This window comes from Cryptomeria japonica, chromosome 1 (assembly GCF_030272615.1).
Source record: "Cryptomeria japonica chromosome 1, Sugi_1.0, whole genome shotgun sequence".
In the NCBI taxonomy this organism is placed as follows: domain Eukaryota; kingdom Viridiplantae; phylum Streptophyta; class Pinopsida; order Cupressales; family Cupressaceae; genus Cryptomeria; species Cryptomeria japonica.
In genome coordinates this window covers 211,207,372-211,227,997 of record NC_081405.1, presented here as the reverse complement: position 1 = coordinate 211,227,997, position 20,626 = coordinate 211,207,372, and the positions used below count along the sequence as shown (strand labels likewise).

At 38.6% G+C, this 20,626-nt stretch overlaps 1 protein-coding gene across 8 annotated transcripts in view; it reads left to right on the top strand.

The window, feature by feature from the left end:
- The window catches only part of LOC131030343 (twinkle homolog protein, chloroplastic/mitochondrial), a 275,817-nt gene that overhangs the window by 160,708 nt on the left and 94,483 nt on the right, over nt 1–20,626 (top strand). For all 8 annotated transcript variants that reach the window (XR_009371605.1, XM_057961108.2, XM_057961107.2 and 5 more), the window contains one exon: nt 4,500–4,583. Coding sequence is in view for 7 of the 8 variants with exons in the window: in XM_057961108.2 (XP_057817091.2) it covers nt 4,500–4,583 (84 nt within the window). In the remaining variant the exon portion in view is untranslated. The remainder of the gene's footprint in view (nt 1–4,499; nt 4,584–20,626) is intronic.

Sequence of the window (20,626 nt, the reverse complement as noted above, 5' to 3'; positions counted from 1 at the left end):
TGTCTCCTCAGGAGGAAGCACTACTGCACGACTAACTCGTAACTTGATCCTTGTGCTTGAAGATGAAGCACCCTCCTTATTATCAATCTGAATCTCAGACTTTCGTCCAAGAGGCCCTGTAGAATCATCTTCTTTACCAACCTTGATTTTGATAAGTCTAACAGCATTGCTTTTCAACCATGCGTTAGTGTTGGCCAAGATAGGCTGAAATCTGTCAAGAATGGAGACGCACTCTTTATGTGACCATTGGATCAAAGGAAGTGGAGCTTCCTCAACCCTCCGTGAAGTGTATTCAGGATCAAGTATACGCCCATCATCAATCATCCCTTGTGGGATATCTGCCAAGTTCAAGTCAACAATTTGCTCAACAGTGAGCCTGCAGTAATCCATCTTCAGGACTTCAGCTTCTGTGCGGAGATCTGCCCAGATGTCTTCAATGCGATGAACATGTACAAAGGATTTTTTGATCTTTTCCTTCATACCTCTATAATCAAAATCAGCTCTAGGTTTGAACCTCTTAAGCTTGATTTCCTGCAATTCAACCTCCATGGCCTTAGCCTTCACAGATGTGACAAGGGAGTATCGACCAATTTTCAACGGATTTGTGCTGGAGATCCCCATTCCAACCTTGTGTCTAACAGACTGAAGAGTATGAACAGCCATAATCTGTCTACCCAACTCCATAAGAATTATCCTATCGGTCGGGTATCTTGGTAGCATGTATGGTTGTCCATCATAGCACCCAATCCTCATGTAGGTGAAGGTGGGAAATTGCAGGAATAAGCACCCATACTCAGATACCTTGACCCATGCCTCATCTGATACTCGCTTATTTCTGAGATCCATGTCAAACTGACACATAAAATATCCAAAGAATGCGTCTTGGACTCTTCTGAAATGTAGTCTGCTAGGTTTCAAAGGCAGCTGGTCATAATATTCCCAAACTGGTATGAGAGAGCGATCACCCTTGGTAGAAAGACCTGGAAAGTGTCTAAGTGATGCTGCTAAATATACCAAATAAGAATTCATAAAGAAGGTCATAGTGGTAGGAACTGCTGCAAGTTGTTCGCACAAAGCATCGCTGATGATTTCACCCCATGAAATGTGATGCGACTGCCGTATGAACATGATGAATTGATACATCCATGGCTCAAAGACATTAGAGTGCTCAAGGCCTAACATTTTGCTGAGAAGAGTGATGGTGTCTCCTATCTCCCACTTGAAATCACAACGGTACAACTTTGCCCATCTTGAGAAGGAAGGACGTGGCTCATGAATCCACCTATTGATGTGGCGCTTGCAATCTTTTTCTCTTTTCACATAATACTCTGCTGCACTTTCTTTGGTGATTTCCATGTAAACAGGTGCAGGAGGTATTTTGAAGACCTTCTCGATTGTATCCGCATCAAGACGAATTATGGCTTCGCCATCATCATTTTTTATGACTCTTGACTCTTTGTCAAAATGATGGGCGCATGCAAGAACAAATTCAGGTTCTAGGGCAGCCACTGGGAAAGAAGACGCATGATGGATATGGCTGTCCAACAGCCGCTGCAAGTTGTTATCCTGTGGATCTTCTACCCTGTGAATGAATTCTGCCATATCAACATGCCCTATTTCTGTGTCCCTGATGCGATCCAATGGCGAGGAGACCTGGGAAGGTGTAACCTCATTCTGGTATTTATCATATTTGTATTTCATTTTCTTTGGAGTTGGCGATGCCGGCAAATCTGACATTGATTGCGAACCTGGAATGCTTCATTGGAAAATCAAAATGCTTCTCCAACAATGCAATACTTCTTGAGATGAAGAAGCAAAACTGAACTTTTAAACCCTTATCACGTTTTTGTGAAAATGCCCCCAAAAATGGTAGCAATCTTAAACTTGCAAGAGTAAAATGCCAATGAAAGTGTTCATTTCAAGTTTGTTGCAGCAAAACGATCAAGGTATTTGCTAAAGCAATAATACCAAAGGTGTTTGAAGAGGTGTCAATGCCAAAGGATTTAAAACGCAGCCAAGAGAGTCACGTTTTTGTGAAAAACGTGGTATTCATTACACATTACACATTCAATGCACCATTAAATGGTGCGAAACTTCTCTTACCCTCCACGCCTTAGGAAGAAAGATCAAAACGATCTAGGAGTGTGCGAAATTTTAAAGATTCAACCCCTCAAAACGTGGCATTAATGATTCACGTTAGGAAAAAACGTGGTTGCTGTTTTTAGGGTAAAAACCAGCGAATTTGTCCTTGGAATGGCATGATAGATGTCCAAAAATGCAAGAAGATAGGATACAAACCCAACACGCCTCATTCATCCAACGATTCATCCATGAATTTCGCTTTGAAAAAGTCCAAAATCGCTTCCCTCTTGCATTTCGGGTTTTGAAAAACAAATGACAAGTTCGATTTCTTCAAAAGGAAGCAAATCGGGTTTTAGATATAAAATGACAAGTTCGATTTGCACTTTTTCCTCTTTCATGCTTAAAATCGGGTTTTGGATATAAAACAACAAGTTTAAAATTTCACCTTTTCACTCATTAAGCCAAAATCGGGTTTTTTTGGACAAATGACAAGTTTAAAAATTGTCAAAAATGAACTTTATGTTAAAATCGGGTTTTAAAAGACAAACTGCAAGTTTAAAAATACTTGTAAGGGGGAAATAAAATCCCTACAACAAGTATTAAACACTTGCACACATGTAATGGGGATTTAAAATCCCTATTACATGTAAAACCCATTAAAGTAGGGGTTTTTTGGACAAACTGCAAGTTTACTTGTAGTTGAGCTAAAAAACCCCTATTTTAACTAAAAATGACCAAAAAACAACAAAAAGATAAAAACATTAAATGGGAAACTTAAAATAAATTACAAGTGACATATTTGAAATAAAAAATGCACATGTAAGTGATCAAAAATTCCCCTACAAAGACCACAACAATGAATATCATTAAAACTTGCAGTTTGAAGAAAATTCTCCACCTGCAGTCTGGGTTTTAAAACCCGAAATTGAAGGAAAGACATGGCAAACGAACCCAGAATTGGACGAAATTTGAAAAGTAGTTCGAGAATGGACTGAGGATTAAGCCAGTCCAAGGATTAGTCAAAATTTCGCCTCGGGAAGCGTGCCATAGAGTAATAATTTTCATTTTTCATAAAAATTCCATCGTAGTGGTCCTTCATTTTTGGAAACAAAAATGAGGACAACAAGAATCACTGCCGTCCCCAAGTTTCTGGGATGTTTCTCTGAATTTTTGCAATTTTGGGGACAGCGGGACAGGGGATTTAGGCCCGGGGATGCATCCTTAGGTAACACAGATTTACAATAAAAAATAGTGAAGAACAAGAAAATCAGGTAGTTCCACATTTTAGGTGTATTTGTTTTTCTTCTTTTTGTTCGAATTTTAATTCTTGCACATTAAAATTTGTATTTAAAAATTTGGTCTTTCGAAGGACATGAATTAGGCACTTATGCAGTGGAATTTTGTTTACTTTGGTATGCGGCTGGCACAGTATACTGTTCAGAAAGTGCACTTTGGTATAGCAGTGTTATTTCAAGAGTATAACCACTTAAAGCTTTATCTGGTACTTAGTGTTTAGCTACTTTTCATAATTATGGCTTTTTACTCTGGCATTTCACTATTTTCTGATTGTACTTTTTGTGTGAGATTGACCTACTTTTGGGGATATGTGGATGTTAATATGGTTCTTTATTCTTTGAGAATTATAGCTCTATGTAAAACAAAAATATAATCATAGCTTGTATAAACTCTATTACTAGACTTGGATGAACACAAGAATTTATCAGTTTTAGCAAATCTGGTTTGGCCTATAATTTAATATGATATATTCTTATCATTAGAATTTTTCCTTAAAAAAATCAGCTGCAGTCCTCCAACTCTCCCTCCTTTCCTCTTTTCATTTCAAATTGTGGTTTTTGAGGAAACCCCGGGGGCTTGTGGCAGGCATGAGTTCACCATGAGAATGTCCAGGTTCCTGTCTAAACTATTTTTAGGTTGAGATATAGATTACAATCAAATATGTGTTTGGATTAAATTTTACCTGGACGAGATATAAATTTGGCTACACGCTGGATGCATTGCCTAACTTGGGTCTTATATTATGGTTTTACAGTAACTTAATGCAGAAAAATATCCTATGCAAATGGAGCATTTGTATCTATGTCAAGTTATTTTTAATTGATTAGTGGCTTCTTATAACCTATTTATTACACTTAGATTATTGTCTCTAATGAATCCAATATTTTTCTTTTGTTATTTTTCAAGGAAAACTATTTTTTGTGCATTGTTGTTCTACCTGCACTGGTAGCACCACTATTTTTCTGATATAACTGTGTGTCATTTCTATGCATTTGGCATTGATTTGATTAATTAGGGACTGTTGAATTAGAGTGTGTTTTTGTTTATGATGTATAAATTTAATTTAGAATTCAAATATTCCTCCTATGCTTTGTATGATTGATGAATCTTGTTATTTTCAGATATGGCAGTTCTCTACCTCGAATTAATACTGATGAACTGGAGGAGGGTAAGCAGTGGCTGAACAAAACATTTTATCTAATAAGGCAAGTTGGTTTCTTTCTAACTAAAAAGTATTGACTTTTTTCTTTATTTAACCTCAAGGAATCTTATATGGTGCATTTGAAAGAAGTACTCATTTGGAATGGGCAGTGTGAAAATGTTTTTTCTTCTACCTTATGCCCATTCCAGCTGTGTTTGGATTCTGTATTTATAGGCACTTTCAAGAATCCTTGCAACCTGTTCTTGCCAGCATACAGTTCTCAATTTTGTTAGTGGCTGGCTGTACTTATATCATACGTAGCAGGTGGAAATCCAAGTTGTTTATAACTCAGCTCAAAACTCTTAATAAACCTATTATTAGGCCTAGTGATTTTTTCTAGGCTCATTTTGCAGACTTCCTTGGTGATTGTGTTGCATTCATTCTATGTTTATATTTGTGACATGCATTTGAAGTAAACTAGTTTCTATAACCTTACAAACAGTTATGGGCATCATTCTGTAGTTTCGTATGAGAGAATTCTTATTTTGTAATTAGAATGCTGGGGACTTGATCTGTATATGTTGACGTCATTCAAAATTGAACTTTGGCTCAACAACTGATGTAGACAAGTTCTTTTGGAAGTCCTACATATGTACTCCAGGAAATAACTGAAGTCAGTGGAATCGGTTGAGGGATTATTTAGATGCTTTCTAACATAGTAAGATTATTGTTCAGCTTTAACAATGAGCTTAAACCACCAAATGATTTTGGGAGGGTGGGTAGTGTGAGAATATTAATGATATTTTGCTTTGTTAATGATGGAAAGTGACTGTTGATGTGGTAACAATGGAAATGTGTTACCAAGATCCTACCATATCTTGAACCATTCAGATGTTATGCTTTATAATCGTGGACTAAACAGATCAAGTCAATATTTAAGGTACCTTAGATAGGTGAGCCAATCAGTTGTATTGTAAAACTACATGGTCTAAGCACATATATGAAAAGGGAGCCATTCCCTTTACTGTGATGAGGCAGTCATCCATAAAGATTCGATGGTTAGAGATGCATAATGCACCCAAAATGCTTTGTTCACATGTGTAGCGTCCTAAAATTGCGACACTTGCAATTTCGACTGCATTTCGGTCTTCACGATGGCGACGCAACACGGAACCTGAATGGAGACCCCGAAACCTGTTTATGACACCAAAAACTGCATTTTCTTGCACCCTGGCCTGAACCTCCTTTGCACCCTGCTGTCCCGGGAGGTGGGACCAGAGCGCCCAGCGCCCTGGTCCCCCAGGACCAGGGCGCCCAGCACCCTGGTCCCTGGCCCTATTTTGGGCCCGGTCTCCTTTGGGACTTCGGGTCTTTTTGTTTGCAATTTGGAAAATAAACTTTCCTGGTCGGCCTAAGGTTGGGAAAATCAGTCTATTAACCCTAATTGACAAGTATATAAACTACATTTTCCTCTCTCATTTGGTATGATGAGAAAAGACGGAAAAAGCGTGGAAACGATACTCAAGCATTCAAGCATTCAAACATTCCTTCAAGCAATTGATCATTCTAAGTCTCCATTCAAGGCTAAGTGTTGCATTCAAGACAAGGATTCAACCATTGAAGAGGAGATCACTTTCTACATGCTACATACAACATACTACATACAACAAACAACATAAGGATACAAACATCCTTACAACAAGGTATTAGTACTTGTTTTACATTACAATCATTTACATTTACAGCAATTTCTCATTTCTTGGTTAATTCCAAAACCGGGGTTTGACCTAAAGGCAAACCCCTAATCCCTAACCCCCCAATCGTCTTCGCTTTTCTGTGTGTAGGTTGCAGGTACGCGGCTGAAAGTGAAGATCTGGAATCCTTGTGCAGAGACGAAGAGATCCCCTTTTGTTTCGCGGATTTTTCGGAGGATCGTGTGCACGCCGGGCGCCATCGTCCCGTCAACTTTTGCTCAAATTTGCAGGACAGCGCCGTATCGACATTATACTGCTAATTCCAGGTCCGCAGCTTCATCCTATTTCCCTATCTTAGTTTATAAGCGAATCTTTCTCACTTTCTATGCATTCCTAGCTTAATTCTTCTATAAACATTCTTTACAAAAGAGGGTAGCCTTGTTGTCTTAACCCTTGAAACTCATTTAGAATCCAATCTCGCATTGTGTGGGATTGGATCTTGTGGGTTTCAACCCCTCTTTTGAATGTAAAGTCTCCCCTAAGTGAAAACCATCAACCCTAGTGACCCCCCTTCTCTCTCCTCGGAGTTGGAAGAGGGGAGAGCAACTAGGGTTCGATCGATTTTCCGCTTTACATTTTGGTGAACCCGACGTGAACATCCTTTCTGATTATTCATGATTAGATCTGAAAATTGGCTTCCTTGATTACATTTCCATGTTTGATCTTTTGCAAATTTTAGAGGTTAATTGCATAAAAAACCCTAAATTTTCTTTTTGGTAATTGAGCTTGCGAAATGTTTAATTATTAATGCTTGTTTCAGATCTGCCCTTCTATTACAAATTATCAATTCATATTTGTGCTTTAATTCTGAAAATTAAGTGGTTAAGTGTCAAAACCCTAATTTTTGAAACCCACTTGATTCAACCTTTGTCCGACAATTTCACTGATCAAAACATCTCCAAATCGGCTGTAACTTTGGATTCCGCAATAAAATCACAATATCTTTCATCCCTGAAAATTTGGAAAAAAGTTGCGAGGACCGTGTGCACTCCGAGCGCCATCGTCCCCGACATTTTTTCCGAAATTTCGGGAGCTAGATCTTACTGTATTTTTTTGCTAAAATCCAGAATTTTGGCTGATTTTATGAATTATAACACTTTCAAAATTACAGTCAAAGTTGGTCTTGTGATTGCTTGGTTTAAGGCTCCTAATCATTCAAAAATTATTGAAATTGAAATTTTGTGTCAAAATTGTGTTCTTACTGTCATAAATCTGAAAAGTGTGTTTGCATTCATTCGAAATTTCAGTGCTTTTTTCAAATTCTTGCAATTTGTGACTGTTGAAATTAAGTGTTTAATTACACCAACTTTGATTTCCGCTTTCAAAATTGAATTTTGCGTGAAATTGAGTCAACTTTTAAATTTCAAAACTTGCATTGCTTTTGGTATTCCCTCTAAAATCATAAAATTCAAAATTTCAGTTTCCCTCTCTTTTTCAAAATTCAAATTTTGCATTTTTCGACAATCTGGGTAGGGTTCAATTTTGAGATTGCAACTTTAATTTGGCCTATCTACAGATCATAAAATCACTCAATTTTTTTCAGATTAGCTTTAAAATCATCATATCTTTCATCCCTGCAAATTTCGAAAAAAGTTGCAAGGACCGTGTGCACTCCGAGCGCCACGGTCCCGGACATTTTTTTCCGAAATTTCGGGAGACTGTCGTGATTGCATTTAATAGCTTACATCCAGAAGATTGGCTGATTTCACTGAAAATTGCTACCTCTAAAAATCAAAATCTCCTATTTCTCTCTAGTGCATGAGTTTTACAACAATAAGCCCTACTTACACTATTCCCGTTAGACGAAGCCATAGAATTAAGTCTTTCCGAGGTTTAACTACCGAGGAGATGGAACCTAATTTGAATAGCCTTTTTAACGAGGACATGGGTAATTCCTCTAATCCTCCTAATGATGAAGAAGCTCTCCATGAGGTTTCTGTAGAACAACTTGCGAAATTGGATAACCAATTTGACGATTTTCACCAATGGATGTCTCATGAGTACCCCGATAGTCAAGCTCTTCCTTTAATTGAGGGTCTAAAACATATGCTTCAAAGTGATAAGAATGGAATTGATATTTTGCGTGGTATTGCACACATTGTGGATTCAAATGTGATGCCTATAAAGAGTTGTGCCGAATCTTTAGGTTATACACAACCTCCCACTCAAGTCAATCATTCTATTCCTTTGACAACTTCTATTGCTAGCATACCTGCCTTTACATCAAACATAATGGCTACTTGAATACAAGACATTCCTCCTATGATCACCAGTCATGGGGGCAATCCTTCTTCTTCAATTAACCCTCTTCCTTCATTTAATCCGACTTCTTCATTCATTCCTTCAATGAGTGTTCCTATTACATCTCCACAAATGAACATGACGCAAGGGGGCAATTCATTCAATCATTCCATTCCTCCTTGTAGTGTTCCTCCTGTCCAATCATCTCCTATGACTAACTATCATAGTGTCCCGCCACCTTATTCTCTACCTTCTTTCAATAACACAACACCTCCATCTCAATGTAACACGTCTAATATGAATTCTTGAACTGAAGCGACCATTAACAATCTTGCACAAACTGTCTCTTCTTTACAGCAACAAATTGTCTCTATGAATCAATCTAAGTTTAGTGTGCCTACATTTGATGTTGCGAGCCCACTTTCTCTTGACATTGTTCGAGCTATCCCTCCTAAACATGTTGAAATCCCGCATTTGGAGCTTTATAATGGTAAAGGTGATCCTCTAACACATGTTAAGACTTTTCAAACAATTTGTACCGATTTTGCTTATGACCAAAGGTTGCTTGCAAAACTGTTTACTAGAACATTAAGAGACAAAGCCCTACAATGGCATTGCTCGTTGCCTTCTTATTCTATTACTTCTTTCGAACAACTTGCAAATGCTTTCATTCAACAGTTTCAAAACAATATAAGTCCTAAAGTTACTTTGATTGATTTAATGCATTGTAAACAAGGTGTTAAAGAAAAAGTGATTGATTTCATTGGTAGATATAAGCATTTGTATGCTCAAATTTCTTTTCCAGTGCCTGACAATGATATTCAAAGAATCTTTATTTCTAATTTACAAAAAGATATTCGAGACAAACTTCTGTTTTCTGAGTTTACTTCTTTCCAACAGTTGTGTGCAACTCTTCACAATTATCAACTGACTGTGAGTCAAATGGAACAATCACATCCTATGGCTCCGAGTGATAAGGGTGATAGCAGTCAACAACCATTTGAGAAGTTTAAACCGAACAGAGATTCCATCAAATTCAATGAAAACATCATTAACAACAATGTGAATGCAGCATTAGGTGTGCCTCCTATTTCTAAGTTTTTCAAGAAAGAAAGAAAGTATACTCCTTTGAATGAATCATTGCATAGTATTATGAATAAGTTATTGGAACAAAATGTGCTTACTCTTCCTCCTATAAGGCAAATAGATCCCGCAAAGATTACTTCACCTTATTTTGATAACAAATCTTTTTGTCACTTTCATCGTCAGCCTGGGCATGATACTGAAAAATGTTTTTCTTTAAAGGGTAAAATTCAAGATTTGATTGATAATAATACTATCTCTGTTTCTGGAGTGAATGATAAAGGCAATACATCTGTAGCTCCTCCTAACCAAAATCTTCAGATTTTTACTGATCCATTACCTTGTCATACCTCTAATGCGATTGAGACTAATGATTCCTCTTTTTCATCTGATAGTCTTGTGTCTATGACTCCGAATGTGATTAACTTTGTAGAGCAGCAAGAAAACCCTAAAGAACCTTCCATCACATTTGATTCTAGTGAAACTATCAGGGCATCTGATGGTCCTTTATACATAGTTGCAAAAGTCAAGAATACACCTTGCCGTGGAGTGCTTATTGATCCTTCGTGCATGGTTAATGTTATTACTGAAGAATTTCTTTTTACTTTGCAATTGAATCAAGTGATCTATGACAAAACAGATGTGATTGTGAAATTATTTGATGCATTTTCTTCTCCTGCAATTGGTTCTATTACATTACCTATTGAGGTCCATAACAAATCTCTTGATGTGAACTTTGCTATTATTCCATCTTCCGAACAATTTCGTGTGAAGCTTGGCTATCCTTGGCTATCTTCCATGAAAGCTATTGCTTGTCCTATTCATAAATGTTTGAAATTTCCCCATAATGGTGAAGTTGTTATTGTCAATCATAGTCTCTTTAAACCAGCTGAAAGAACCTCTAGTGTTCCTATTGATTACTTTTGGCCTAAACAATTCCAATCTCTTCCTCCGCGAAGTGATCATCTTTTCAAATCTTATCAAAAGTGGAAAACAGATATGATCCTATCTTTAAGTGAACCTAGAACACCCAAACTTGATATTCCTATTGTTCTTGAGAAGGAAGTTCTTCCTTTGAAAGATAAAACTAATGTCTTTCCTCAAGAAGATTCTCAACCCATCCCTATGGATGTGACTATGTCTATGCCTAATAAACCTTCTAAAAGTAGACCTATACCTCCTCGTCATGATGGACTTGGTCTTCTTCCTAAACCAAAAATTCCTCCTTTATATGGAGCAGTTCCTCCTCCTTCCTTCTATAGAGAGAAGAGACCTTCTTCTTCTCCTATTATCCAGCTTAAGAGACCACAACCTAAACACCCAAGTGATAAGGATGAGAACATTCCTCCTCCTCAATCTTCTCCACTTCCTACTAAGACTAGACGAAATTGTTCTGCACGTAAACGCCGACGAAAGCGTCGTCTTAGAGCTCAGGCAGCTGCTTCTCAAACTTTGCAATCTCCAAAAACACCTTCAACAAGCATTATTCCATTTTCTCCAAAATCTCCTAAACATAAGATGCATGATGATCTTGATTCTGTGCGAGTTAAAGATCCTATTTTTATAAATCTTGATGATGATATAGATGAAAATGTTATTCATGATGAAAATGTTACTCCTCTTGCTTCTGATAGTGAATATGAACTTGTTGATATTGATAACCATTTATCTAATGAATTTTCTAAAGCACTTATCCTAGCTCCTAGACAAGAACAACGTGGCTCGGGACATGAACATAGCCCTTGTTTGGATCTTGTGATAGCTCCATTTGCTGTGTTGGATGTTCCTCCTCTAGCGTGTTCCCTGCCTTCCCGAAACATTGATCAGCAAGATCGGGGGGTAGATGACATGCTAGACTAGTTTCATTAGCATAGCAGATTCTCTCCTCCTCTCTTTTGTTACTTCTTCTATATGTTATTCTCATTCTTCTATTTGTTGTCCTTAGTGTTGTCTACTTGAGGACGATGCAAAGCATTTAGATCTCTTTTGGTCTCTCTCATGTTGACTCAAAAGACACATGTGTTCCCTTCTTCTAGGTGACCTTCCTTGATTGGGGAATGAAGAACAATTATGCATACATACATATGATATATACATGACTTATCATACAGCTAAGTCACCAGGTTCGACCGAATTTGAACCTTGAAGTTCGAAATTCGGCGAACTTGAAAAACCATTAAAAAAATCGATTAAATTCGATTAAATTCGATTTTAGGGTTTGTTAAAGTGTTTTTTTAACTTTTCGGGTTTGTTTTGGCGGATTTTATAAGTAGGCGGCCGCAGACGTTGCAACCACACCCACGCGAGCTGCTAACGCCGCCCGCTCTGCCCGACCGCCCGCTCTGCGACCACCGCCCGCTCTGCGACGCCACCACCGGTGCTCGGCCGCCACCCGTCTGCGACGCCGCCACCAGTGCCGACGCCGCCTGCACTCCGCGACGCCGCCACTAGTGCTGACGCCGCCTGCACTGCGCGACGCCGCCTGCACTCCGCGACGCCGCCACCAGTGCCGACGCCGCCTGCACTCCGCGACCTGCACAGCTGCACACGTCCGCGACCTGCACAGCCGCACAGGTATTTTTTTTTATTTTATTATTATTATTTTTTTTATAATGTTAAATAGTTAATAACTTAATGTTTAAAAATGTAATATTATATAATAATAATATTATATATTTTATGCTTTATATTTATATTTTATAATATAATATTATATATTTTTATATTTTATTAATTTTTTTTAGGTTTAATAATTTTTATGTTTAATAATTAATAATTTAATATTAATATGGTGTTAATTTTTTTTATTTTTTATGATATTAATATGATATTATTAATTTATTATTATATATCTCTGCTTCATTTTTTTATATGATATTAATATGGTGTCAATTTTTTTTATGTTTATAAATTTATAATATTGTTTAATATTATTATTATATAATTTATAATTTTATATTAATGGTTTTTTATTATATTGTTTAATATTATATATTTTTAAAAGGTTGAAATAAAAATAGTGTGTTTTTTAATTTTTCTTTCCAAACATGCAGATTTTCATTTAATGGCTCCTCCCAAATCAACTTTTGAGGCATGGAAGCATGTGACCCGAAATGGAACTCACATCAAATATAACATGTGTCAGGCAAATATCATTGGAACTTTAACAAGGCTTAGGGACCACTTCCTTGCTAATAAAGGGGGTCCAGGTGGAGGTGTTCAAGCAAGCATAGGTGCGACTCCAGAACTTAAAGCTATTCTAGAGAAAGAGTTGGCTGCTTCAACGGTAGGCAAAATGAAGAAGGCACAAAAGAAACAGAGAATTGAAGGAGATATATCTAGATTCACATCTACCATGTCTTCCTCTTCTGTGCAATCCGAAGCGGCGAGTGTACCAAAACAGAGTGGAACACTGAACAACTTTTGGAAACTAGTAGAGAAACAACAGGTGGATGATGCAGTTGCTGATTTGTTTTACACAAGTGCTATTCCATTCAATGTTGCGAGAAATCCTCATTTCCGCAATGCAGTTCAGAAAATTGCAGAGTTTGGCAAAGGGTACACACCCCCAGGTTCAGAGGCTATCAGGACAACTCTTTTGCAGAGGTCAAAAGATAGAGTGACTGAAAAATTAGCTGATGTCAAAGCCACTTGGAAGGAAACAGGTTGCACTATATTGAGTGATGGATGGTCAGATATGTGTCAAAGGCCATTGATTAATGTTTTGGTGTCTTGTCCTGAAGGTGTTGTGTTTTTGAAAGTCATTGACACCATGAACCACAAAAAAACTTCAGAGTATATTTTTCAAATATTAGAGGAAGCCATTCTTGAAGTAGGGATGGAAAATGTGGTTCAAGTGGTAACTGATAGTGCAGCAAATTGTGTGGGAGCTGGGAGGCTGATTGTAGAGAAGTACCCACAGATATATTGGAGCCCATGTGCAGCGCATTGTCTCGATTTGTTGCTTCATGACTTGGCTAAATTCCCATGGATATATGAAGCTATTCATAGAGGGAGAGCAATTGCAAATTTCATACGGAATCATCATCTCACATTGAGTATTTATAGGCAGCATGCATCAAAGGAATTGTTGAGGCCTTGTGAAACAAGATTTGCTTCATATTATATCACTTTGAAAAGAGTGGTTGAAGAAAAAGCAGCTTTGAGGTCTATTATATGTTCCAATCAGTGGGAAAGTTCAGTGCTTTCTAAAAGCCCCAAGGGGAAGAACATAGAGCAAATCATCCTAAACAACAATTTCTGGGAAAGTGCAGCAAAAGTCTTGCTTGTATGTGAACCAATTGTTGACGTGCTTCGTATGGTTGATGGTGACACTCCTTGCCTTGGCATGCTTTATGAAAGCATGGACCGGTGTAAGGAATCTATTCAAAAAGCACTAAACAATGAAGAAGCAGAATATATGCAGATATGGGAGGCAGTTGATTGCAGATGGAAAATGATGCACACACCTTTACATGCAGCAGCTTGCTTTTTGGAGCCTAAGTTGTTTTCTATTGATAGAAGGGGTGATAATGAAATCATGGCAGGGCTTTACCAAGCCATTAGCAGGTATGTACCAAATCCAGAAATTGCAGCACTAATCAGAGATCAAAGTTGGCAATACAAGAGAGGAGAAGGGATGTTTGGAGGGGCAGAAGCCAAATATGACTCGCCACGTATGTCTGGATATAGATGGTGGATCGCTTATGGATCATCAGCTCCTGAACTGCAAGAGTTTGCTATTCGAATTTTGAGTCAGGGAGCAAGTTCATCAGCTTGTGAGAGGAACTGGAGTTGCTTTGACCACATCCATTCCAAAAAGAGGAACAAATTGCTCACTGGAAAGTTGGGAGATCTTGTCTATGTTCGCAGCAATTTGAAATTGCTGATGAACAAATCAGCAAAGAACACTTCTTTACAACAAACTCTTGAAGGCATGGCAATGCCAGATGCAGATGAGCCTGACTTTGCAGATGATGAACTGAGTAGTGATACAGATGATGATGATTTGGCATCCCAGCCAACTGCTCTTGATGACTTAGAGTTATTTTAAAGTTCTAAAGTTTTTGATTGTTATTGTACCTTTTTGACAAAAGAACATCTTTGCGATAGTGAAAGCATATGTTTCCTACGGTTTATATTTTATAAATGTGTCATCTTTTTGTAATGATTTCAAATCTATTTATCAATGTTAAACTATTTACGCAAATTTATAGATATATTACATATATTTATTAAAAAAAAATTTAAAAATTACATATGGCGAATTTAATTCGAATTTTATACATTTCGAATTTTTTCCGCATCGAACTTCATCGAATTTCAAAGCTGTCGAACTTCGAATTCGAATTCGAATCTGGTGACTTAGTCATACAACATACTGACCCCGAGGAAAGCGAAGTCACCTTGTGCTTTGTGTTTGTGTCTATTATCCTTGGGTTTATCTCACACTTGGGGGCTAAATCTTTGTGATAACGTGCTCCTTTCCTTTCTCATTTCTTATGTGTATCACTACATTAAAACAATCACCCCCGTTGAGGCGTGTGCGATCGCTTTAACGTAGGGGGGCATACACCCTGTCTATCGTTTCAAGATACTTGAAAATTTCTTGGCGAACTTAGCTTTGCCTTGAAAATTTTTGGTATTTCTTTTGCATGACTCATAGTGAGGGAACCTTACTACTGACAGTCATGGTTCTCCCTCGTGATCTTCCCTTTTACTTTGTCAATCGAAGTCGTACGATCCTTAGTCCACTGGGGGCTTGGTGTATCTTGCCTCCTTGACGTGGTGAAAGTCTTTCAATGTTGTTTCCTTGTACTTTACCGGAAGTATGAGCATACATACTCCCGCTAAAGTGGGGGCTAAATGTAGCGTCCTAAAATTGCGACACTTGCAATTTCGACTGCATTTCGGTCTTCACGATGGCGACGCAACACGGAACCTGAATGGAGACCCCGAAACCTGTTTATGACACCAAAAACTGCATTTTCTTGCACCCTGGCCTGAACCTCCTTTGCACCCTGCTGTCCCGGGAGGTGGGACCAGAGCGCCCAACGCCCTGGTCCCCCAGGACCATGGCGCCCAGCGCCCTGGTCCCTGGCCCTATTTTGGGCCCGGTCTCCTTTGGGACTTCGGGTCTTTTTGTTTGCAATTTGGAAAATAAACTTTCCTGGTCGGCCTAAGGTCGGGAAAATCAGTCTATTAACCCTAATTGACAAGTATATAAACTACATTTTCCTCTCTCATTTGGTATGATGAGAAAAGACGGAAAAAGCATGGAAACGATACTCAAGCATTCAAGCATTCAAGCATTCAAACATTCCTTCAAGCAATTGATCATTCTAAGTCTCCATTCAAGGCTAAGTGTTGCATTCAAGACAAGGATTCAACCATTGAAGAGGAGATCACTTACTACATGCTACATACAACATACTACATACAACAAACAACATAAGGATACAAACATCCTTACAACAAGGTATTAGTACTTGTTTTACATTACAATCATTTACATTTACAGCAATTTCTCATTTCTTGGTTAATTCCAAAACCGGGGTTTGACCTAAAGGCAAACCCCTAATCCCTAACCCCCCAATCGTCTTCGCTTTTCTGTGTGTAGGTTGCAGGTACGCGGCTGAAAGTGAAGATCTGGAATCCTTGTGCAGAGACGAAGAGATCCCCCTTTGTTTCGCGGATTTTTCGGAGGACCGTGTGCACGCCGGGCGCCATCGTCCCGTCAACTTTTGCTCAAATTTGCAGGACAGCGCCGTATCGACATTTTACTGCTAATTCCAGGTCCGCAGCTTCATCCTATATCCCTATCTCAGTTTATAAGCGAATCTTTCTCACTTTCTATGCATTCCTAGCTTAATTCTTCTATCAACATTCTTTACAAAAGAGGGTAGCCTTGTTGTCTTAACCCTTGAAACTCATTTAGAATCCAATCTCGCATTGTGTGGGATTGGATCTTGTGGGTTTCAACCCCTCTTTTGAATGTAAAGTCTCCCCTAAGTGAAAACCATCAACCCTAGTGACCCCCCTTCTCTCTCCTCGGAGTTGGAAGAGGGGAGAGCAATTAGGGTTCGATCGATTTTCCGCTTTACAACATGGTATCTTGATTAATGTTTATGTGTTTTATTATGCTTCCACTATTCTTATAATAATCAATATGGATATAAACATACATCTATACACATTTCTTTACTTTGCAAATCCATCAACCATAGTTCATGTGGCTGACCCTTATCCTCCTCCTCGATTCCTCGTCCTTCATCTTTTGCTTGTTTTGTTTCCTTTATACCATTTCTTATTCCAACCACTACTCCTAATTCTCATCCATCTCTTCCTCTAACAATGCTTCGTCTCGCATCTCTTCTACCTTTCGTATTGTTCTTGCTCTCCTAGTCCATTACTATCATCTTCCTGTTGTGACGTATTCACACATTGCCCCATTGCAAATGGGGACCCCTACTTTTTTCTTTATAGGGTTAGTTTTCTTTGCTTGGTTGTCTGGTCTTGGCTATTAACCTTTGCATTGGAGAGTTGTTAGAAAGATCATTAGGATAGCAGGGTTTGCTTGAGTTCAAATTGGTCAGTAGATGGTCCAGGTCAGGGTCTCTTTGAAAGCCTTCCCTCGGTCAGGCTTTGCTCTTGTTGCTAGGTTATGTCTTGTTTGAGTTTGAGGAAGTCAATGAAGCTTTGTGAGTGAATATCATCTTTGAGGGTTTGAGATTGGTCCAGTTGATGAATGATGAAGTTCTAGGCATTGATTGATGTCAAGCTGACCTATTTATCCTTGAGAAACGCCTAATGATCAGGTCTAGACTTGGAAATTTGGAGAAAGGTCAAGAATTTGAGCATTTTTGCAAATTTCACTCTTGACCCTTCCAAAGGGTCCAGAGCGAAATCTTCCTTAGCTCCCTTTTGACTCCTATTCTAGACAAAAGTTTCACTTTAAGGCATGGATTTGAGGGAAATAAGCTTGAGTTCACCTTTGGAGACGCCTTGGATAAGCTTGGATATGGAAATTTGATGAAAAGGTCATGATTTGAGCCTAAAAGACAAATTTTGCTCCTGACCCTTCCAAAGGGTCCAGAGTGAAATCCTTAGAAAGACCTAATTTGTCATCAAAAGCATTGAATTGACATCACCTTGAAGGCAAATGGACTTGATTAAGATAAAGGAAGGATCTAAAAACCAAGTCTAACAACAAAGTTGAAGGAAAATGAAGAAATTTAGCCTAAAACATGAATTTTGCTCTTGGCCCTTCCAAAGGGTCGAGAGTGAAATTCTTGGATAGGTCCTGTCCTTCCAAAGCTACCTAGGCGAAATGGTTAAGATGTCCTTGTAGTCCAACTTTTGAGCCAGGAACTCCTTTAGGGTGGTTTGTTAGCCTGTCTTGAGGTAAGAACAACATGAATGAGGGTGAAGTTTGAGTGTTTGGGTGGTATCTAAGGCTAATTCTTCAAATTCGCTCTTGACCCTTCGAAAGGGTCCAGAGGGAATTTCCTAATATCTCCCTTCCTGGTCTTAATCTGCCTCATAAACCTTGTCCTTGTGACATTATGAAGAGAGAATTGAGGCATGAAACAAAGTGAAGTGATGAAAAGTAAGGAATTTGAGCATAATTGCAAATTTTGCTCCTAACCCTTCCAAAGGGTCCAGAGCGAAATTCGCCAAGAGACTTATTTCTTCACTAAGGACATCAAATGGTGGTCATGCATGGCAGAGAAAAGGATCAAGGATCAAGGCTAAAGTAAAGATGAGCGAAAAACGATGAGAATTGAGCCTAATTGAGCAAATTCGCTCCTAAAAGGGTTCAGAGCGAATTTCTCCATGAAGCATTATACCTTGCTCCAACCTACGAACTAAGTCATTCCCAAGCATTTTTTTGAAGGCATTAGACTTGTTTTTAATGATTAAAGGATGAGAAATGGAGTTTTGTGAAGGAAAATCAAGTAAGACATGAATTTTGTTCCTGACCCTTCCAAAGGGTCGAGAGTGAAATCCTTAGGATAGCTTATTTCCTCACCAAAAGCAACGAGTAGGCACTACTTTGAGAGCAAGTTGACTTGATGGTGATAGAAGGAGGTTTGACAAGTTTAATTCAAGGCAAAGAAAGGAGAAAAGAAGTGTGAAATAAGCCTAAGGAAGAATTTCGCTCTTGACCCTTCCAAAGGGTTCAGAGCGAAATTTCTTAAAACACTATTTTCCTCCTTGTTCAAGCCAAGATCTTTGTTCCTAGGACATGGTAGAGAGAGGATGGATATATACTTGCCTTAACAACTGAATGGAAGTAAAAGCAATGATAGATTCGAGGGTAAAAGACAAATTTCGCTCCTGACCCTTCCAAAGGGTCCAGAGCGAAATTTTATAGAACCCTCCCTTTGGTTCAAATTTGAACTAAATTTTGTGCTTTGAAGTCTTAGTTAGGATGTTATCATGCCTTGGAAGCAATTGAGGGGTGAAAAGGTGTAAGAATTAGGCCTAAAATGCAAATTTCGTTCCTGACCCTTCTAAAGGGTCCAAAGCGAAATTTTTTCAAGGTCCTGGCCCTTCCAAAGGGTCCAGAGTGAAATTCCTAAAAACTCCTTTTGCTCCCAATTTTGTGTCAAGCCCAGTGTCGATTGAGGTGGATTGAACTTAGAGGCATCCTTAGGCATGCATTTGAGTAAGTTGTGGTCACAAAATGTGAAGAATTTGTCCTAAAATGCAAATTTCGCTCCTAACCCTTCCAAAGGGTCCAAAGCGAAATTTCCTAAAACCTCCATTTGCTCCTTGTTGAGATCAAGATCTTGATTTCTAAGGCATGGTTGGGAAAGAATTGATGTGTACTTGCCTTTGAAAGGTGACTTAAGGCAATGAAGTGATGGAATTGAAGCTAAATCACAAATTTCGCTCTTGACCCTTCCAAAGGGTCTAGAGCGAAATTCCTTATAGGTCCCTGTCCTTGGCCAAGGTTCAAAGCGAAATTTCTGAAAACACTATTTTGCTCCTTGTTTGAAGCCTAGATTTTGTCCCTATGGCATAAGATTGATGTATTCTTGCCTTGAGAAGAGATTTGAGGCAAAGAAATGATGAAAATTGAGCTAAAATGCAAATTTCGCTCTTGACCCTTCCAAAGGGTCCAGAGTGAAATTCCTAGGAGATCTAAAGTTTTGACTAAGTCCTTGAGCAAAACCCATTCCTAAACAATTTTGGAGGCGAATGATTTGATCTTGGTAAGGTAAGGTTGAAAATGAGGTCTAATTGAGCAACTTTGTCCAATTTCGCTCGTGACCCTTCCAAAGGGTCCAAAGTGAATTTTACTATAGGGCTTGTCCTTGGAGAGGATCCTGAGCGAATTTCATTCTAATGCCTTCTTGTTGATGATTTAAGGTGAGAAATATCATATTAGAACAAATATATCATGTATACTTAATCATCCTTTGTTTGCTTTGCAGATTAATAAAATCAAGAAGGAGGAGGATTAGGCCAGGACAAGGAAGACCTACTCTAGTTCCATCATCATCAAGGACACTTCAAATGCGTGAAAGAGGTCTCAAGGTGCTTCAAAGTTGGAGGACTTCAAGTGTTCAAGGAGTTGCACGTGATAGACTAGGTTATCCTCAAGGACCTCATTTTGCCATATGGAGAAACCGCATTATATTAGAAGAAAGATCCTCTAAGCATTTCAAGGCGAAGTGGGCTACTAAGGAGTGATCTGACCATAAGGAGGCTTCATCAAACATATGAGAGTCAAGGGGTTACATCATTCACTAAGTACATCAAGGATGAAGGAAGATCAATCAAGGTCAATGCAAGGGCAAACACAAGACAAGGTGGCATCCCAGTCATTGTTCCTCCAGTCAGATAGCTCCACCTCAGCATGTCCAAATTCAATGCACCTGACTCACCAGTGATGGCACAAACTTCGAGGCACCTACCCCTGACATCTATTGATCCACATTCATGGAATGTAATTTTCTCATTAGCTAAGGAGAGTTTCTTCTAACAAACCCTAATTAGGGATTTTATTGTAAAATCTTGG